At 43.7% G+C, this 17,637-nt stretch overlaps 1 protein-coding gene across 1 annotated transcript; it reads right to left on the minus strand.

The window, feature by feature from the left end:
- Window positions 1-146: 146 nt before the first annotated feature.
- LOC132999062 (stereocilin) lies at window positions 147-14,637 on the minus strand. Its single transcript, XM_061068842.1, has 29 exons — window positions 14,538-14,637; window positions 13,325-14,446; window positions 12,744-12,768; window positions 12,090-12,660; window positions 11,111-11,998; window positions 10,963-11,025; window positions 10,753-10,878; window positions 10,193-10,359; window positions 9,927-10,113; window positions 9,484-9,599; window positions 9,086-9,218; window positions 8,770-8,952; window positions 8,509-8,547; window positions 8,250-8,426; window positions 7,375-7,524; window positions 6,068-6,126; window positions 5,831-5,954; window positions 5,623-5,705; window positions 5,402-5,537; window positions 4,579-4,781; window positions 4,130-4,220; window positions 3,855-4,026; window positions 3,560-3,729; window positions 2,236-2,391; window positions 1,993-2,135; window positions 1,633-1,781; window positions 1,327-1,424; window positions 447-594; window positions 147-235 (listed from the first exon to the last, which is right to left on the minus strand). The coding sequence occupies exons 1-29, from the start codon at window positions 14,635-14,637 to the stop codon at window positions 147-149; spliced, it is 5,868 nt and encodes a 1,955-aa protein (XP_060924825.1).
- Between the last annotated feature and the right edge of the window lie 3,000 nt (window positions 14,638-17,637).

Raw genomic sequence — 17,637 nt, forward strand, 5'->3', positions numbered from 1 at the left:
TATGTGCAGCAGAGCACAGGCAAGTGTGATGTCAATTCAAGGACCAACACACACAGAAGGAACAGAACAGTTTAAAATATTTATTTGATGTACAAATATGATGATACCAAGGGAGGCCAATGGACAATTCATTATTTTTCCACATTTTAAACGAGTTTCCACAATGAGAGGCACAGAGCCAGTGAGCGGAAAGCGAGGCTGTGTGTGTTCGGGGTTGCTGGAGCCGAGTTCCTCCCTGTGGAGGCACAGGAACACAGCGTTTATCATCACCTCATAAAAACAACAGAGAACATCATGGTTGCTTAGCAGAGTCAAATATTATCATAATACACAGTGTGGGTGCTCATAAATACTTTGATAAACATGGATAAAATATCAGTCAAACCCTGTAGTCTGAGTTTATTCAAATGAGATTTTATTACAAAATTTGTTTTTGATGACCCCACCTCTCAGCTCCAGCAGTGGGTCTCCCTCATATCGAGCCAGTCCCACCGCGTGTCTCTGCTCAGCGTCCAGCTCCGTCCACTGCTCCTGAGTGACGGCCCACGCCTGCTCCTCACTCAGCCACGACAACTGAACGGCACTGAACACCACCTGTCAGACACACATCAACACAAACAATGAAAAACCACACAAAACTGTGTCTGTGGTATCCATCCTCTTGTCACACCAAACCATGACATATCTACATACACATTATTGTTTAATTATTATTAAGATATTTCTGTGTCATGCGATTGCATATGGCCCATCCCTTTTGGAGAGTTTAAGACATCCCTAATTTACAAACATAAACACCAGAGAAGAGACATGAGACACTTTCTTCCTTCTCACACGCTTTTTTCAGAAGTGTTGATAAGTGTCATATGTAAACAGTAACACGACTATAGGTAGAGGGCGTATGAAGTTAATACACTTACTCCAATTTCAAATTATATATTCTATGTGTCATTTACAAATTAAAAAAGACAAATATATATAGTGTCACATCGAAATGAACATTATTACCCTAGGAAGTTTACATAGTAAAATTTACAATATTCCACAATTATTCTCTTTACTGATCATGTTTGATGTCTTGATTTGTTGGTAATTGACTTTGTCCGGTGTGATTTTATCGAATGTATAAACTGTTTGCTGATTTATATGTTCTTTGAGCCCTTGAATACTCACTGTATTTTATACAGTGAGTATTTGTATTTTTCATATTTAAAAATCTAACAATTTAGTCAACTTTTCCATTTATACCACTTATACAATGACTTCATCTGCACTGAAGTTTGACATTTCTCTGTTGATTGGTCTGAAACCATGTGTGAAACTCACGGCCATCTTGTTTGGTGATATCAGGGCGATGGCTTCAGGGGTGATCCCCCCCATTTGTTCTTGTACCAGAGCCGACAGCATCATGTCCTCCAGGCCCACTGGACAGAGAGACGAACACCACAGTCAGATAATAGATTTTTCTTACAACAAATTAGAGGAAAAGTTCAGGAAATAAACCTCCACCTGCTTCCCCCTCGGGGATAATTTTACTTGCACCTCTTCCTCCAACAGCTGTCGTGTCCTCCTCCCGCCCTCCTCACTCACAAAAAAAGTTTATACCTCCAGGGCTATCATGTTGTATTGTACCTGCCAATGTTCCAATTTCAGTGAAAACTTCTGGGCCCCAAGTACTGACGGGTCCAAAGGCCTCAGGTCTGGACAAACGACTCATCAACGCTTCCATCTGCTGTTCTGTGCACGGCAGGGACATCTCCCGCAAGAACACGGCGGCCACACTGCAGTTTGAGGAAAACCATTCAGGGCTATTTGCTCCTCTGAGGGTATGCAACATATATAAGCATAATGTGGCCACAATGGCTCACAAATAATCATTTGGCCTTTATTTTGAAAAATGAAAGGTCTGGGTGCAAGACCTTCTTTTATTGCTTTTTAATATGTTGCCTGAATGAAGGAATGTTTAAAATCATACATGAACATTTGACTCACCTGAGGTTGTACGGGTTCAGTCTCTTGATCTCAGACGGATACAGACCACAGATCAGATGCCCAAATGTTGCCAGATCGACATCTGTTAACTGCTCCGCTTTCACTTTGCGTCTCCGCATCACACCGGAAACCACGGCTCTCATCTGAGAAAATAGCTGCGATTAACACAAGCTATTCATATCACGTGTATATCTGTCCTTTTACTCTCAGTTTTACATCCGAATGAAAAAGTCAAAGTTTCACCTTCTTTGGGCTCCAGTCTGTCAGTGTCCCCAGATGTGTCAACACCCCCGGGTCGGTGAGGTCTATGTCCTGCAGCTCTTTCTCTCCAAGCTCAGTCAGCATCGAGCCCAGAGCCAGCACCTGATCCGCCCGCAGCTCTCTCACCGGGCTGAAGGACTGGAGCGAGTCAAGAACCACAGAAAAAAAAAAATACTCTTCTCATTTACTCAGCTGTCCTTGTCAGCCATTATATAACTGCCAGCTTTAAAGGTCATCTTTACTTTAAATCTTCAGCCTTACATGTTACAGATATCATAGATGCAGCAATTCCAAGGCACTATTCAACTGTGAAACTGTGTATTTCTAAGTTTGTGTTCTCCCTGTGTCTGCATGGGTTTCCTCCAGGTACTCCTGCTTCCTGCCACGGTCCAAAGATGTGCAGCTTAGGTTAATTGGAGACTCTTAATTGCTCTTATTGATGTGAATGGTTGTTTGTCTCTAAATGTTGGCCCTAGTGTCAGATGTGATTTGCTGCCGTAAACCCCTGCAACCCTCAAAGGATAAGCAGTGGATAATGGTGGATGGAGGATATCTTTTAAAATGCACTTAATGGGGATACTTGTTTATTTCTTAGAAGAAGATCCCTATAGTGTAGTTACTTCTCCAAATCAAGGAGAGGGGGGGAAACAACCTCTGTCCCCACATCCCACCCCACCTTCAATCCCAACATCCAAAAAATTGATAACACTAAAAAGAAAACACTGTCGTTATTATTATAGATCTGATTAAGACATTTAGTATGCTTCCATAGTGTAGGCAACAAGAGAAAATAAAATAAATAAATAATAATGACAAAAATTAACCCAATGAAACAAGAAGGGAGAAGGATTGAAAGAGAGTGAGAGGAAAAGGGAAAAAGAAAGAATTCATCCTCTTTGTGTCCTCTCCCATTTTTCATCTCTCACACAAACTTTTATATACTATTGGTGAAACATATAAAATGCAGTTAATGGATGGAAGAGGATACAGAAAACAAATATTGTACAGAAATAAAAACCAAAATAAAATAGCCTGATCTTTTCTTTTAATACTAGCTGAGCCAAACCTAATACACTTGTTATGGGGAGAGAACTGCTGCACCACGTACATCTGATGTGAAGGTCATGTGAAGGATGACACATATATTGATCTGGATATTGTCTGGATGATTGATGGGAGAGAACATGTTGTTAAAATAGTTCTTACTGCCTGTGTGGATGCCTTGAGAGTGAAAGTGACATCAAACAAATACAATAAGACTTTCTAACCCTGCATGTACTTTTGCAGGCAGAGAACTTTTACTGACCTGCCTGAGTTTCATCCACAGTGACCGGCGCTGCTCAGAGCTCAGCTCCACGTCCTGACCGACAACCTCTACGCACTGGGTCAGATCCTCCTGCGTCATACGACTGAGCTGAAGGGGGGTCCAGGCTGAGGGAAACGTTCCTCTGATATCTGCACAGCTTGGAACTGGAACTACTCAAAGACACATTGGTGGATTCAGTGCTGTACACATTGACACAAGTGGTGGAGTGGTGCATAATAGTTTGATTATCCTGTAGATAAACAGCAGTAAAACTTGTGGGAAACATGTATTGAACCTTTTGCCCTCCTGCTCCGTGCTCTGACGACGCCTCGGATGAGACTCTGAGTCTGTTGTCTCTGACGATGCTGGTCTGTGCACTGAGTAACACAGACTTCACCCTCCACACTGTTGTCCAAGTGCCTCTGAGCCACCAGGACCTGTTCCACTGCGTCTTTACTCAACACTGCCTGCGCGAGAAAAACACAAGATATGCCAGGAAAAGTCTCAAGGCACCAGTTAGAGTGAAAGGAAATAAATCACAGGATTTAGATGGTGCTCCTGGATGCTTACCAGTGGGATGGCGTTAATCTGCTTTGTTGAGAGAGAAAACACCAACCTGCCCAAATGTTCCACATCCCCAACTTGCCATTTAGAAGGATCCCTGGCAAACGAGAACACACAAGTATCTCATCATTACGGCGGCTGCCAGCACAGTGCTGGGAATTTCAGGCAGTTTATGTATTTTAGATTAAATATATTTATACTGCATCGTAGCCTACTACTACAAACTACAATTGTTTGAGGAGGTTGTTTTATACTGAATGATTTACTATTTTTACCTATGTAAAATTTTAGCCATGATTTAGTGAAAAGGTCAAACGATGTATCTTTTTTTGTTAGTTCCCCTCATCTCAACGTCACTGGGATGGACATTAATGGTCCTCAAAATGATTAAAAATTAAGACTTTGGTACAGTTTGGTATTTGACCCTGTTTTCTTAATTTCATCTGTTCCTTTACCCGAGCAATTCTTTCTGGGTGAGCAGGGCACTGATATCTGTCAGAGCCTCTTTAGGAAGGCAGAAACTTCTCATCTCCTCCAGCCTCAGAGTCAGAGCTCGTCTGTCCACCACAGCCAGACTGTCCCGGTCCAAGAAAGGTAGTAAAGGCCCCAGGACGTCCAAAGTGGTGCCATCAATCTCCTCCTCAGCCTGAGAGGAGCCCTGCAGAGCATCACATAAACACACACACACACACACACACACACACACACACACACACACACACACACACACACACACACACACACACACACACACACACACACACACACACACACACACACACACACACACACACACACACACACACACACACACACACACACACACACACACACACACACACACACACAAACAGAGTGTATGCCTGAATTACAAGGATTTCGCACTGAAATGACTTCAGTTGTGTGGAAAGCTGCAGTGGGACTGAGGCAGGTCATGGCCTGAATCTCTCTCTCCATCTGTTTCCCTCCCTCCATTTATTCAGGCTTCTCAAGCAAACACTTACCAACCCCTCAAATTTTGAATACAAATCATATACATGACTCACTATCACTGATGAAAATCCAGATTTAATTAAATAGAAATAGTCCCACTTTGCTGTTTGCATGCTCATGGTTACAGTTTATGATTTTAATACCCACAGATTAATTCCAGATTTCTATGCAGCAACCGGTTTCTCATTACACTTTTGTAACTAAAACCTAATGTGCAAGCCCCTGCACGCCATGTGAGAATATGCAGTAAAAGCAGTATTGGTGTGGTTCATGTTGCTGTTTTACCAGCTCAATTTTGGCCTTCTCAGCTATACACGTCTGCTTGTAATGTGGCATTCTGAGGAAATCAGCAAAGTTCGCATGGATGTGGTCCAGAACGGCTTTGAAGGAGGCATTAGAGAGGTTCTCTATCATCGTCACTCTGGAGAAGAACAGAGCAGAGGTGTTAAAAAAGCAGTCTCAGGATAAACTGCGAAAATTATTAATAACTGTGTATAATTACTTACGGTAACGTTGAAGCAAACCCAGGGTTTAAAACTGTGAGGTCAAGTTCAGGCTGTTTCCTCATTTCCTCTACGATACATTTCCGCTGGTAACACAGCCCAAACACATCTGAACTTGTTAGTATTAAGCTTGGCTTTTTGATTCATTATCACAATACATTTTTTTAATTAATTGGATCAGGCAATCTAAGGTCAAGTGTTTGCTCCTCACCAGAGCAGGTCTCAAGCCTCCAGGCAGCTCACTAACAAACTGAAGCAACTCTGCAAAATCTGTATCATTGGTCCAAAGCCTCAAAAAATCACAGCTCATCCCACCGGCGACTTGACCCAGAGCCCTGAAAGGGAAAGATATTTCATCTTCATCTTTTTGTTTTGAGTGTTTCAAACAAAAATATACTCATTGATGAAAATAGTTTGGATGTTTTTATGCAACACATTTCCAACTTACCTCACTGACTTGCTGGTGATGTTTTTAAATTTGTATAATTTTGTAAACAGGGACTGAGCCTGTACAGAAAGAAAAAGCATCATAGTCAGCACTTTGATTGTGGTTTATTCTAAATAAATAACTAAAATCCACTTGCAGTTAATTAAACAGCAGCAATATTCCCATGTTTTAGTGCATTTAACACAAACCATGTACATGAAGTTACTGGATGTTGAATTATTCAAAGAATTTGGTTGAAATGTCCTTTTAATGATGACAAGTCCACAGGGACATTTTCTTGTAGCAGCAGATCAGATTATAATTTGATAATCTTGTTTCTGGCATCACTCAGAAGATGGATTCTGTTGTTAAGTCCTCCAATGAGACGATGAGATGTTTTCATTGCTGCACTGTAATAGGTAACACCTTCGCTTCCTTATATTACAAGAGCGCTCTTTATTTATTTCTCGTAAAAAACGAGAAGACTTAAAAAACAATTAACAGTTATGTGAATAACCTGGACTTATGTTCCTGAATGTAAAATAAAAATGAGTCCTCATAACTAATCATTCTTTGTTGTGCTTACTTTATTTATTATTTATCAGTAGATCCCTTTTTTCTAGATAAGTCAGACTAACTTGTTTTACTTAAACTGCTTAAACCTCAAAAAGAACAATCGAATTTCACTTAGCTGCTTTAGGGATCACCTGATGACGGCAGGGGCTTTAAAATGTTGGCTTTGTTTAAAAATACTTTTATCTACAGCTGCTCTTCAGAATTGCCAGACTGCATGTGGAATGAAACACTGGAGGTAAATTACTGTCTTTATCGGCATCAGTAAAAATCTCTTTGACAACGATTGGATTAATTGGTCAGAAGACACAAATAAAGTTTTACAGTTATTGAAATTTAAAACTTTAGTCTAATATGCAGTGTCACAGTATATTTCAGAGCCGTTGCTAAGTGAAAGTCATCTTTATTGATCTGACTCAGGTCTTATTAGACTGAGAACAGGTGGTGAAAGCAGGCTAACACACTCTTGGCCGTGACAAAATCCCTTTAAGGGTTGCCATTATTAATTTACGCTACACTCCTCCACACCATTGTACTACATCCAAACTAATTAGCTTGATGGCGGCTGATGTCTACAGAGTATTAACATTCTGAAAGGCTCATGCGAAGCATAGCAGATGAGTTGCAGATTAAAGGCGGACCAAGACTGAAGCTAGTAACATTTTCTTCTCAAGTCAGAGAACTGGAAACCTATTGTCGTCTTATCAATACAAAGTATAAGAGCGCACAAAAGAAGATTAAAGTCAAATGTGCACCTGCTGTGGCGACCAGTGTATGTCCCGGTACAGGCTAATGTGTCTCAGGATTGTTTCTCCATCGGTGGCCTCCATCAGCTTCCTCAGGGGTACAAATGATAAAAGACAGTTGACCTGCTGTGTGAGGTTCTGCAGGTCACTGTCTAAAGCCTGTAGACAAACAACGAAATAATTAATGTACATTTAAATGTAGAAGGTAGAAGCCTTTAAAGGCCCTTCAGTCAAAAAGACAATTTGTTGCAGTGACGGTTTTAGGCCAGTCGTGGGTTGAATATTACTGCGGAAAATATCACCAGATTATTAACTTGTGGAGCTGAATAGTCGACTGTGGGGGTGTGGGGGTTGACACTCCTGCAGTACAGAAGTGTGTGCTTGTTGCTTGAATGTGCAAATGTGCACAATGAAAGTATTATCTACCAAGTTTATGCTGAATCCTGCCTGCCTGCTAAAAAATGGTAAATCGTTATGGATGTTTTAACAGCCACAGCCACAGGAAGGATTTCTCTGGGTTGCAAAGTATGAAGTCCTCCTGTTCTTATCGATGCCATTTGGTTTCAAACACCAAAAATGTTATATTAATTAAAGGGAATGGCCTCCCCCCTCATCCACCTACAAATCGCCTACTTCTAGGTTCAAAGAACACTCTTTTAGACAGTAGAGCCAGATTAATGCTTCGGGGACCACAGTTTTTGCTTCTTGATTTGATATGTTCCATCAATTCTAAGGAGATGTTGAATTATATCAACTTTCACGAACCTATCCACCTTTTCTCTGTCTTTTACACAACATGTCACAATAATGTGGGAGTGGCACCAAATTCTACGGAGGAATGAAAAGATGTGATAAGTGATAGTTTAGAAAGTCAACGCCGTTACCTCCTGCATTGCATTGTACAGCATGGCTCTATGGCCAGGCTTGAGCTCAGTTAGCATGGTTCTCCAGCACTGACAGTGGGAAGTTTGACTGATCTCAGGCCACTGAAGGTCTCTGAGCAGAGCAGGGGAGAGACCAGAGTGCAACGGCTTCAGTCTGCATAGTTCTTCCACTGTGAGCTGGCAGAAAGATTTGAAAAACAAAGGTGATTGTGCAGCCTTTTGACATTAAGCAGAGGTATTCTGAAAAATGTCTACTTACGTTGGTGTTTTTTGAAATCTTGGATAACATTAGAAATGCCTGAGGAAAGGATTAAAAATGAATGAGTGTGCAGTGCACACAGACTACACGCTTTCACATTTTAAGACAGTTGCAGGGTGTTTGGTAAAGGTCATGTATTTCATTAGTGTTTGTTCCTTTCTTTGTGTAGATCTTAATAATTTAAGAGGCACTTGAAACCGACAAGTGAAATGAAGAATACAAAAATGAGTAGATAGATAGAAAATGCAATTCCCTGTTGACCTGTGCTGGGGAATATCTGTGTAATCCTGGTTGTGAGAGGACTTCCAGGAGCTGTTGTGAGGGGAGTGACAGCAGGAAGGAAGCTCCTAATTGGGGCAGCAGACCACTGAGAGCAGACAGCTCTGAAGGAGCCATGCTGCTGATGTTCAGGGACTGAAGAGCTGGAATGAGCCATGAGGACAACTATCCACAAGACAGGGATAGACAGACATCGTGTGGTGCAACAGAAAAACAGAGCAGTAGGTTAGAGTCAGTGGATTAAACATGTTCTGTAGTGTACATACGTTAGATGTCAGTGATAACTTGTGCCACTCACCCTCCCGTTGGTACTGATCAACCCTTTCGACATACACTGAGCCAGCTGCTGCCAGAGAGCAGAGGACACAGCCGAGTGCTGAACATATGAACCCAGTTCTGCTGGATCCAGGTAACATGCGAGGACTCCCAACCTGCAAAAGGCACGAACACATCAAAAAACTTCACACATATGATGTTTTACTTTGTCACCGCAGTATGAAAATATCTGAATATTGAGACGAAACCAGTTATAATCCTCCAAAAAACACTACATCTACAGTGTAAATACCAGATCTGCAGTTTCCTACCTGGTAAACCACCATCCATCACTACCAAAACCAAACTATGACCCAAGGCCCCAACATTGACCTATGAATGTTCCAGTTCCATACTTGTTAAAATACCATTGAAGCCCACCTCAGTATGTTATCACCAGTCAGATTCCTCTTCCTGCTGAAGAGGCTGCGGAGCACATGGCGCCCCCTCACACCATCCAGACTGCCATTGCCTAGCAACTCTACAAGAGGAGCAAGCTAAGAGAGACAACGGAATAAGTGTTGAAACAAGCTGAAAACAAAATTTGCCAACCCTCTATGAGAGTAACAAATGAACATAAAGTGTGATGCTTTTGGACTTTTCATCTCCAATAGGTGTTGACCTTCTTGTGATCTTGTGACTGTGAATGCCACAGCATATGAATTAAATGTATTAATTTACTCCTGTTGTTTTGAGGAATTGCTCTAATCATGGATTTTGGTTCCCCGTTAATTTGTCGTCTGTCCAAATGCACCAAGACTAACATCTGCAAAGAGATGCAGCCATTATGTCAAGAGCTGGAAATCAGTGAATTGGCCTCTGACCTGTTGAGATGTCAGCTGCTGAAAATGGCTGATTGGGAGGTAAGGCAGGAGTGGGAGGATGGAACTGATAAAGTACGGTGGCCACGTGGGGACATCACCCACCGCACTCGACTGCAGGAGGCGTTTCACAAAGGCCTTTTTCTGCAGTGACTTCATCCCTGAGCTGTGGTCACGGATGGCCGTCAATCTGAAGAGCGACGAGGAGGCCATTAGCATCGTCACAGGAAGACGTGTCAGAATAAACTCTTCATGGGTCGGTAACTCACACACTGTCGTTGATTATCAGGGAGGCGGGGAAGCTCATAATGTCCGAGACAGACATGAAGGGTATGAACTGAGACAGGTCCACAAACAGCTCCGGGGTCACTCGGGGGAACTTATGGATGAAAGCCGCAGTCATTGTTTCCATGGCTTGCTGCTCTTTCTGAGAGGCCTGACAGAGGAAACAAAAGAGTGCGACAGTAACTGACGTGTGTTCACTTTGACCCTGACACACAGAGAGTGCAATAGAATAGGACTGCAGTCACTAGAGCTGTGCATTATTATGTTACTATTGACAAGGATTGAGAGCTTTTCATGCAAGATTAGCTTTATAAAAATAGTCATAAATAGTATTTTCTGTGGGGATCTGACTCTCCTGCTCCATGTTATCCTGACATCCTGCAGGATTTCTCTGTGGGTGCGTTCAGATAGTCCAAATGTTCTAATGTTTTGCAAGTAGCTCTAAAACTATGTGTGTACCTGATCTCTACTCTGCACATTGATTTCAGTGCTCTGTGTAAATCTTAACACATTCATTGCTTTGTTGGAAGTTTTAAAACAAAACCTGGCTGGTTTCAACTTGTAGCTGGTTCCAACTTTGGTGCATATGGGAGAGAAATCTCTTCACTGCGTCTTTTTCAGCCGACATCACGAGAGTGCGGATGCTGTCTCTTGGCATCTGCAGGTACTCCTGACAAGAAAAAGCCATTAAGCAAAATATGTAGCTCAGCTGTTGGGAAATGATAAATGTAAAAATTGCTGCACAGGCAAGTACCTGCAGCAGAACCCTGAGAGCAGATGAGTTGTCGTCCCGCTGGATGAGGTCCCACAGAACAGGCTGTTGTGACAGCAGAAAGTTATTCACTCTATGCTCTGTATGTGTGTGAGTGTGTCTGTGTGAGTGTGTCAGTCAGCTGTCTTACACTGAAGCAGCTCAGCAGGTCCTCTTTCAGGGTGGTGTTCTGCTCTCTGCGCAGGAAGACCCCCACAGTGTTCAGGACGCTCGTGGAGGCTTCTGGCTGCAGGCCGGCCCAGGATGCGTTGTCAAGGAGACTGGAGAGGAGGATGGCCTGACCCAAACCTTGTCTTGCCTCTCTTTCCCCTTCATCAAGCCCCGAGGAGAGGCCCACCATGAAGTCCAACACTCGCAACACATACCCCAGCACCACTAAGAACCCTTCACGCTCACCTCCCTCGACCTCGCACACACTCAGCTTGTGAAGAACGTCCACCAGCATGGGGGCGGGGTCCGCACACAGCTGGGCTGTGTCAAATTCATATGGCGCTGGGAGCATGTCAAAAAATCTCTGCAGGAAGCACTTCCTGCCCTCGAGTTCTGCCTGCAGATCAGCACAGAAATCAGCAAACTGAGGCAGTGATTGTAGCAGCTGATTGTACAGGGAGGTGTTCAGACACATGTACTCTCTCAGCCCAGGTGTCTGCTCGCACAGCTCCAGCAGGGTAGTGTTGGTGAAGCGATGCACAGCCCATTCTCTGTATTGACAGGTCACCTCAGTGGTGTCAGCATGGGAGAAGTTGTGTATTTTGGAGCAGTATGCTGCGGCCCAGCTGGCTTCTGGCAAGGATCGATGTGAGTCAGGAGACTCTTCACCACACAGAGCTGAGATCATGGCGGAGTTGTTCGGCAGGAAGCAGTGTCTGAAAGCCTTGGCGCTTAGCAACCTGCTGCCCAGCTGAGCCAGGCAGCTCTCATCAACTCCTGGACTTCCTGTTGTGTCCTCTGACAGCTGAACACACAGGTCATCTATAATGGTTTGGTTAAAAAAATGGTACTCCTTTGTCATAGCAGCCTGCAGATAATAGGATATAGGAGTTAACATCAAGTACATACATGTAACGTGTCCTTCGTACGCCCTGGCATTCAAAGCAGTGATCTATTACCTGATGTGCTCTCTGCAGCCAGAATGAGGAGTTGGCACACACGGTGTTGTTGAATTCATGGGCAAAGAACTCACTGCAGATGTGGACCCACAGGAAGTCCTCTTCAGCAGCAGACAGGTACCAGGCTGCATCAGAGCACGTGGCATGCAGGTCGAGTTCCATCGGAGCCACTGCAGGGTCAACTGAGCCGTTCTCCACCTCAAACAGTTTACAGTAGAGGAACACAGTGAAGTTGGAGACACCGCTCAAGCCCGGGATGGATTCATTGCACGCTGCCTCCAGGATTTCTGTTGAGGGGGTGTGCTCCGTCTCTTTCAGCTGGTCACCGTCCTCTCTCCCTCTCCCGGTATGTGGCTGGCTGAACTGGGAGTGGTGAGGCGCAGTGGAGAGTTCATGAAGGCGGTTTCGTTTGGAGATTGTTCGTGAAGAAGCGGCCATTTTAGATGATGAGTGGGCTGGTGTTAGTTGTCCTTCAGCTGAGGGGCACGTCAGGAATGGGATTGAGCTTGGGAGACCCCGGGAACTAACGCCTAATGCCTGGGTGTTCCACGTCACATTATGTCTTATCCCCCTTAATATACATGAACAGATGGTAGAGAGATTACAGTCAGACATGTGAAAACAAGAATAAGACACATTTCGATAATATCTTACCATAAGATCAGCTGCCTCAGGTCACCTTCAAAGAGACAAATAAAAGCAAAAATTACCTGGAAATCAGAGTGAATGAGAGGTGGAAAAAGCTACGGGAAGTTCCTGCAGGGCACAACATAGGGCTGATGCAACAGAGCAGCTCAGCCAACAAAGCCCAAGATATTATGTTACTGTCATCAATGAGAGGATAAAGAGATTAGCCGCGCTAACGACAGGTGCTTTCATTGTCCAGGATGATTAATGCGATTTTAAAGCAGTGTGAGTCACTGTCACATTCTCCCCTGGGTTTGTCAGGTGAAACCAGGGCCCAACTTAAGAGTCTATTAAAGAGGATGTGTCGTTGGTATGTGAAATTAAGTACAATATGAAAAGTTAATTATCTGATTTCTATATAGAAATCTCGATTGGACATGATTTAATTATGCACACTATTGACCATATTTGTTTTGCCAAGTGTTGGCCAGTAAAACATTTCTTAATCACCTAATTATTAATTTATGAGATTGTTTGTATGAATGCATTTGAATTAAAATGACTGATTGTGCAAACATCCTCTGAGGCCAGCTGCCCCACAAACTCACCAACTGAGCAGCGACCCTGGGCGTTGGGCTGTGGCGCGTCCACCGAGCCGCTGACATCATCAAGCAGTGCCATGGTAACTCGTGACACTTTGTTCCTCAGGTTATCGTACACAGAACTACCCACCCTGTGCAGGAGGCCGCTCCTCAGCCCGTCCAAACCCTGCACAAGAGCAACATTCCTCTGTGCCAGGTGACCTCCTCGCTCTCCTCCGCCTGAACGTGATAAAGCCTGCAGCAGGTAATTCTGCATGGAGTCTGGATCCTCCTCCATGGCCATCTTGTCTTCCATAGATATGTTTCCAGACAGCCCATCCTGCCTCATGGCCTCAGGCGGCAGGCTGAAAGGCTTCAAACGTCCAAACACACTTGAGCCTCTGCTGTGTTCCCCTTCTCCTGGTGGGTGCAGACTGACCACAGGCTTCCAGTTGCGTGTTTCTAAGAAACGCAGCAGCTGCTGAAGCCAACTCACACTGAAGGCACAGTCACCTCGCCCCTTCAGGGCACAAATGAAGCCCTGCAAGCCTGCACTGGCCTGGCCATACGTCCCACTGACCATAGCTTGAAGTGCAGCTTCCAGCACAGCGCTCACTGTTCTCCAGTTCTGAGATAAGAAAGTCAAGAGAGGCCTGTGGGGCTGTTTCTCTGAGAGACTGATGAGACCCTGCAGCAGCCCCAGGAGCCAGTCCCAGTGAGGGCTGCCCCTGAGGGACAAGAACCAGTCCTGCACTTTGACGCTGGGTCGGGGGGGTACCCGGCCGTTCCACTGGTTCTGTGCAGCATTCCCTTCAGACTGGAGAAAGAAATGCAGCACCTTCTCCCATAGCTGCTCCTCATCTGTCTCCGCCGGTGCCTCCTCCAGCTCAGCACCCATCTCCTGGAGGTACTGGGAGATGTTGTAGAGAAAACCAGAGAGTCTGTGTCTGTCAATTGGCTTGCTCAGTAAAGGCATGGTCTTGGTAGGAAGAAGTGATTTTAGACTCCCCATGATATTCCTCACCCAAGGGTGTATGGACTGGTCCTTGTTTGTTTCTGGAGGAGCTTTCTGAGGATTCCATCCACCTCCCTCACTCCATTTTGAAAAGAGATCCTTTAGAATGGCTTCTCTCTGTTCCTTTTTACCCCCTTCTGGAAGAGCACAGTTATAGACATTTTTGAGCCAGCATCATTCCACAAGCACATCAAAACAAACACAAAGTTTTGGTGGAACACTCACCTGTTTTCTGGGAGGATCCTTGTCCCAGTAAGACAGCACAAACTATGATGCTTGTGAATCTAAGAGTGGCCATCACTGGCCCTTTCTCCGCCATCTTCATCTCATGTCAACGTGAATGGGGACACAGTGGGGTCACATCTCTCTCTGGGGGCTGTTTGTCCTATTGATTTCACAAAATCCTGCATTCAAATGGATAGTGTTTTTGTGTAGTTGTTTCATTGAAGAGATGGGGTGGACTTAAGGAGTAAAGTATATTGGCAGAGAGAGGCTATTAAACCTTAATGACTGGCTGCCACATCACCTTACCACTTTCTCAGCATGGCTACTAAACAAGTATCAGTAAAGTAATTGACTAATCAAACGTATTAAGATGTAAGCCATTAAAGACAGGGCTGTATATGATGTTAAAAAGAGTGTAAAAAAAAAAGAAAGTCTACATTAAACAAGGTAGATTACCAGTTAAATACTCAGGTTTTGATTCTTAAAGAGATTTCGGACAGAGTAGCAGAAAGAGATGGTAATTCTCTTTCTGGTGCAACTATTTTTTTTTTAAGAAATTTAAAATACCAATGATAAATCACAATAACGGAAATTTGAAGAAAAAAATAACCTTTTCAGGACTCACCAACAGCTTCAATCCATTCATGTCTTAAAGCTTCTCCTAAGCGGTCAGCAGCATCTTATCGGCGTCGGCACGCTCAGAGCTGACCTCTTTCTGAGAGGCCCTCTCCGTTTCACCATCACTCTCTCTACCTTTCACTCTCCTCCTGCACCCCTCCCACCTCTGTCCTCCATCTCTCTCTGCTCTTATAGCTGTTTGTTTTGGTCTCGGGGGTTTAGGTTGTTGCTCGGTTTCATGTTTCACTTGAGTTTACTCGTCGTCCTACTGTGTGTTTGACACTTTTATACAACAAAGGACAGAGAAAGGGAGAGTGCATAGTGATTAAATGTGCAGAACTCCTGAAAAACTCTTGAGGTGTCTCTTTTGATGAACAACGCACTGTTTTTGTTTTCCCAGCTCTATTTTGGATCTTCTCAAGGCCACAGCAAGGTCACAGCCCTCAGCTAGGTGCTTAATCGAGGTGAAAATCTGGATCATGTTAATCACGCCCATGATATCTATCCCATTCTCTAACTGTCCGAGGTCTCCCACTGACTAATTCTCTATTGAGCTGTCTCTCAGCTGGGACTTGTCTTGTGACTGCAGGTTTGTTATGGGGGGGGGGGGTATAGTCTTACTGACGGCGCCTGGCCAGCGGGACTGTGCAGGCTGTCAGTGTTTAGACACATTTATCCATCGGTCAGGCAGACTCACAATTGAGCCCTGTGCAAGGGCAAAGCAGCAGGCTCCCAGGAGTCAGACCACTGTCTGCGGGCCCTGAAACCCAAGAGGCCCGAGTGAAAGGACCACCCCCCCTCCCTCCACTCGCTTTAGCTGTGCGATACTAGGGCCTGCACGGGCACAATAACATCCTCCTGTATTATTGATACCACACGGAACAGCGATCACTCAGTGAAGCAGGGCTCGATTCACCACTGGAATATTCAATGAGAAACTGGATCCACCCCATATGTTCCTGTTCTCTCTGCTGGAAACTGAGTCCTGGCAGCGAGGAAATCAGCTGCTGAAACCAACTGTTCAGATTGGAATATTTGGTCTGAGTCCAGTTTTTGTCCCCATAACAAAACAGTTAAAAAATGCAATAATGCCTCGACACCGAGCTGGCATCAAGACCAGATTTTCTTTCACTTGCTGTTTTAAATTTGATGAATTGATTTAACTTTCATCTAACTGACCTTTATAATAACGCCTCAGCTCAGGAAACAGCCATGTCGGGAGGTATCATGTTCTCAGGTTGTCTGCCCACCCGTCTCATGAACTCCTCAGGGGACTTTCTTCAAATATGGCATAAACATAAACTTTGAATAAACATTAACTGATATGATTTTTGTGGGCCAAGGACAATCAAGGTCAATCATCTGTTATCAAAAGCAAACTCAAGAATTAAGGTGCTAACTAAACATTTGAGGCAAATAAATGGTATTCAAGGGTCAAAGGTCAGCTTTACTGTAACGTCTTGATGTAACGAGACTGACCATCTTTCCTGCAATTGGATTGGTTGATTACAAATTTTTCAAAATGTAGTATCACATGAAGCTGAGAAGAATCTTTGACACTCTTGGTGCAGAGCAGAATGATAAAGGACTTTGACTCTTAAACAAACTGCCCACTGAAGGTTTTTACACCACATGTATCATGTCCATGTAGCTTTAAACCATAGATATGCCTGTACCTGTGTATAAAGATGGACGACTTGATGGCTCCCCGGAAGTGAAGCCAAAGCATCTTGAGCAACACCTGGTGGCTGGCTGCAGTATAGGTCCAATCCAGCTACCATAACATATTGGACTGAACATGACTAAACAAAAAAGTCTAAGTACTTATACATTTGTCTGAAACATGTGAGCTGTCATTTAAAGTTGGCTCTTATTACACCAATGTATGTCCAAATATTCAAGTTTGAAAAGTGGTATGATATAAAAACAGGTGAAACGTAATGATTGACAGCCGAAGCTGACTTGCGATAGATCAAACGTGTGTATCAGAGGGACTTGCTACCCTGGCTTCCTCCCTAGATCTCTACTGTGCCGACTTTGGGAAATGAAGAGTTTGTATCTGGAATATTTTGGCTACATTTCTGGATGGTGGGAGGAAGTGAAGACAAGTTGTCCATCTTTGTATAGTTTATGATATAGACCTGTCGCTTAAATGGCCTAAATAAAGTCAATCATTGCATCAGTGAAAGGGTTCAGCCTGTCATATCTTAGAAATAGTTTACCATTAGTGACTTATAGTAAATTAGGCAGCATAGCACTCTGTCTTTAGTTGTAATTTATCATTTGTTTATTCATCAATATCAATAAGGCAAATACATCACACGTGTTTAAACAGAAAGTCCCATTGTGCTTAACAAAGACATTTTTGTAGGTACGACTAGAGGGTAGACAATGTATTTGAAATTTAGTTTAGTTTGCTAAATCGCTGATTACGGACATTAATGACTTTATACAATAGAAACAAAATGTCATTGTGTGGCAA

This window comes from Limanda limanda, chromosome 3 (assembly GCF_963576545.1).
Source record: "Limanda limanda chromosome 3, fLimLim1.1, whole genome shotgun sequence".
In the NCBI taxonomy this organism is placed as follows: Eukaryota; Metazoa; Chordata; class Actinopteri; order Pleuronectiformes; family Pleuronectidae; genus Limanda; species Limanda limanda.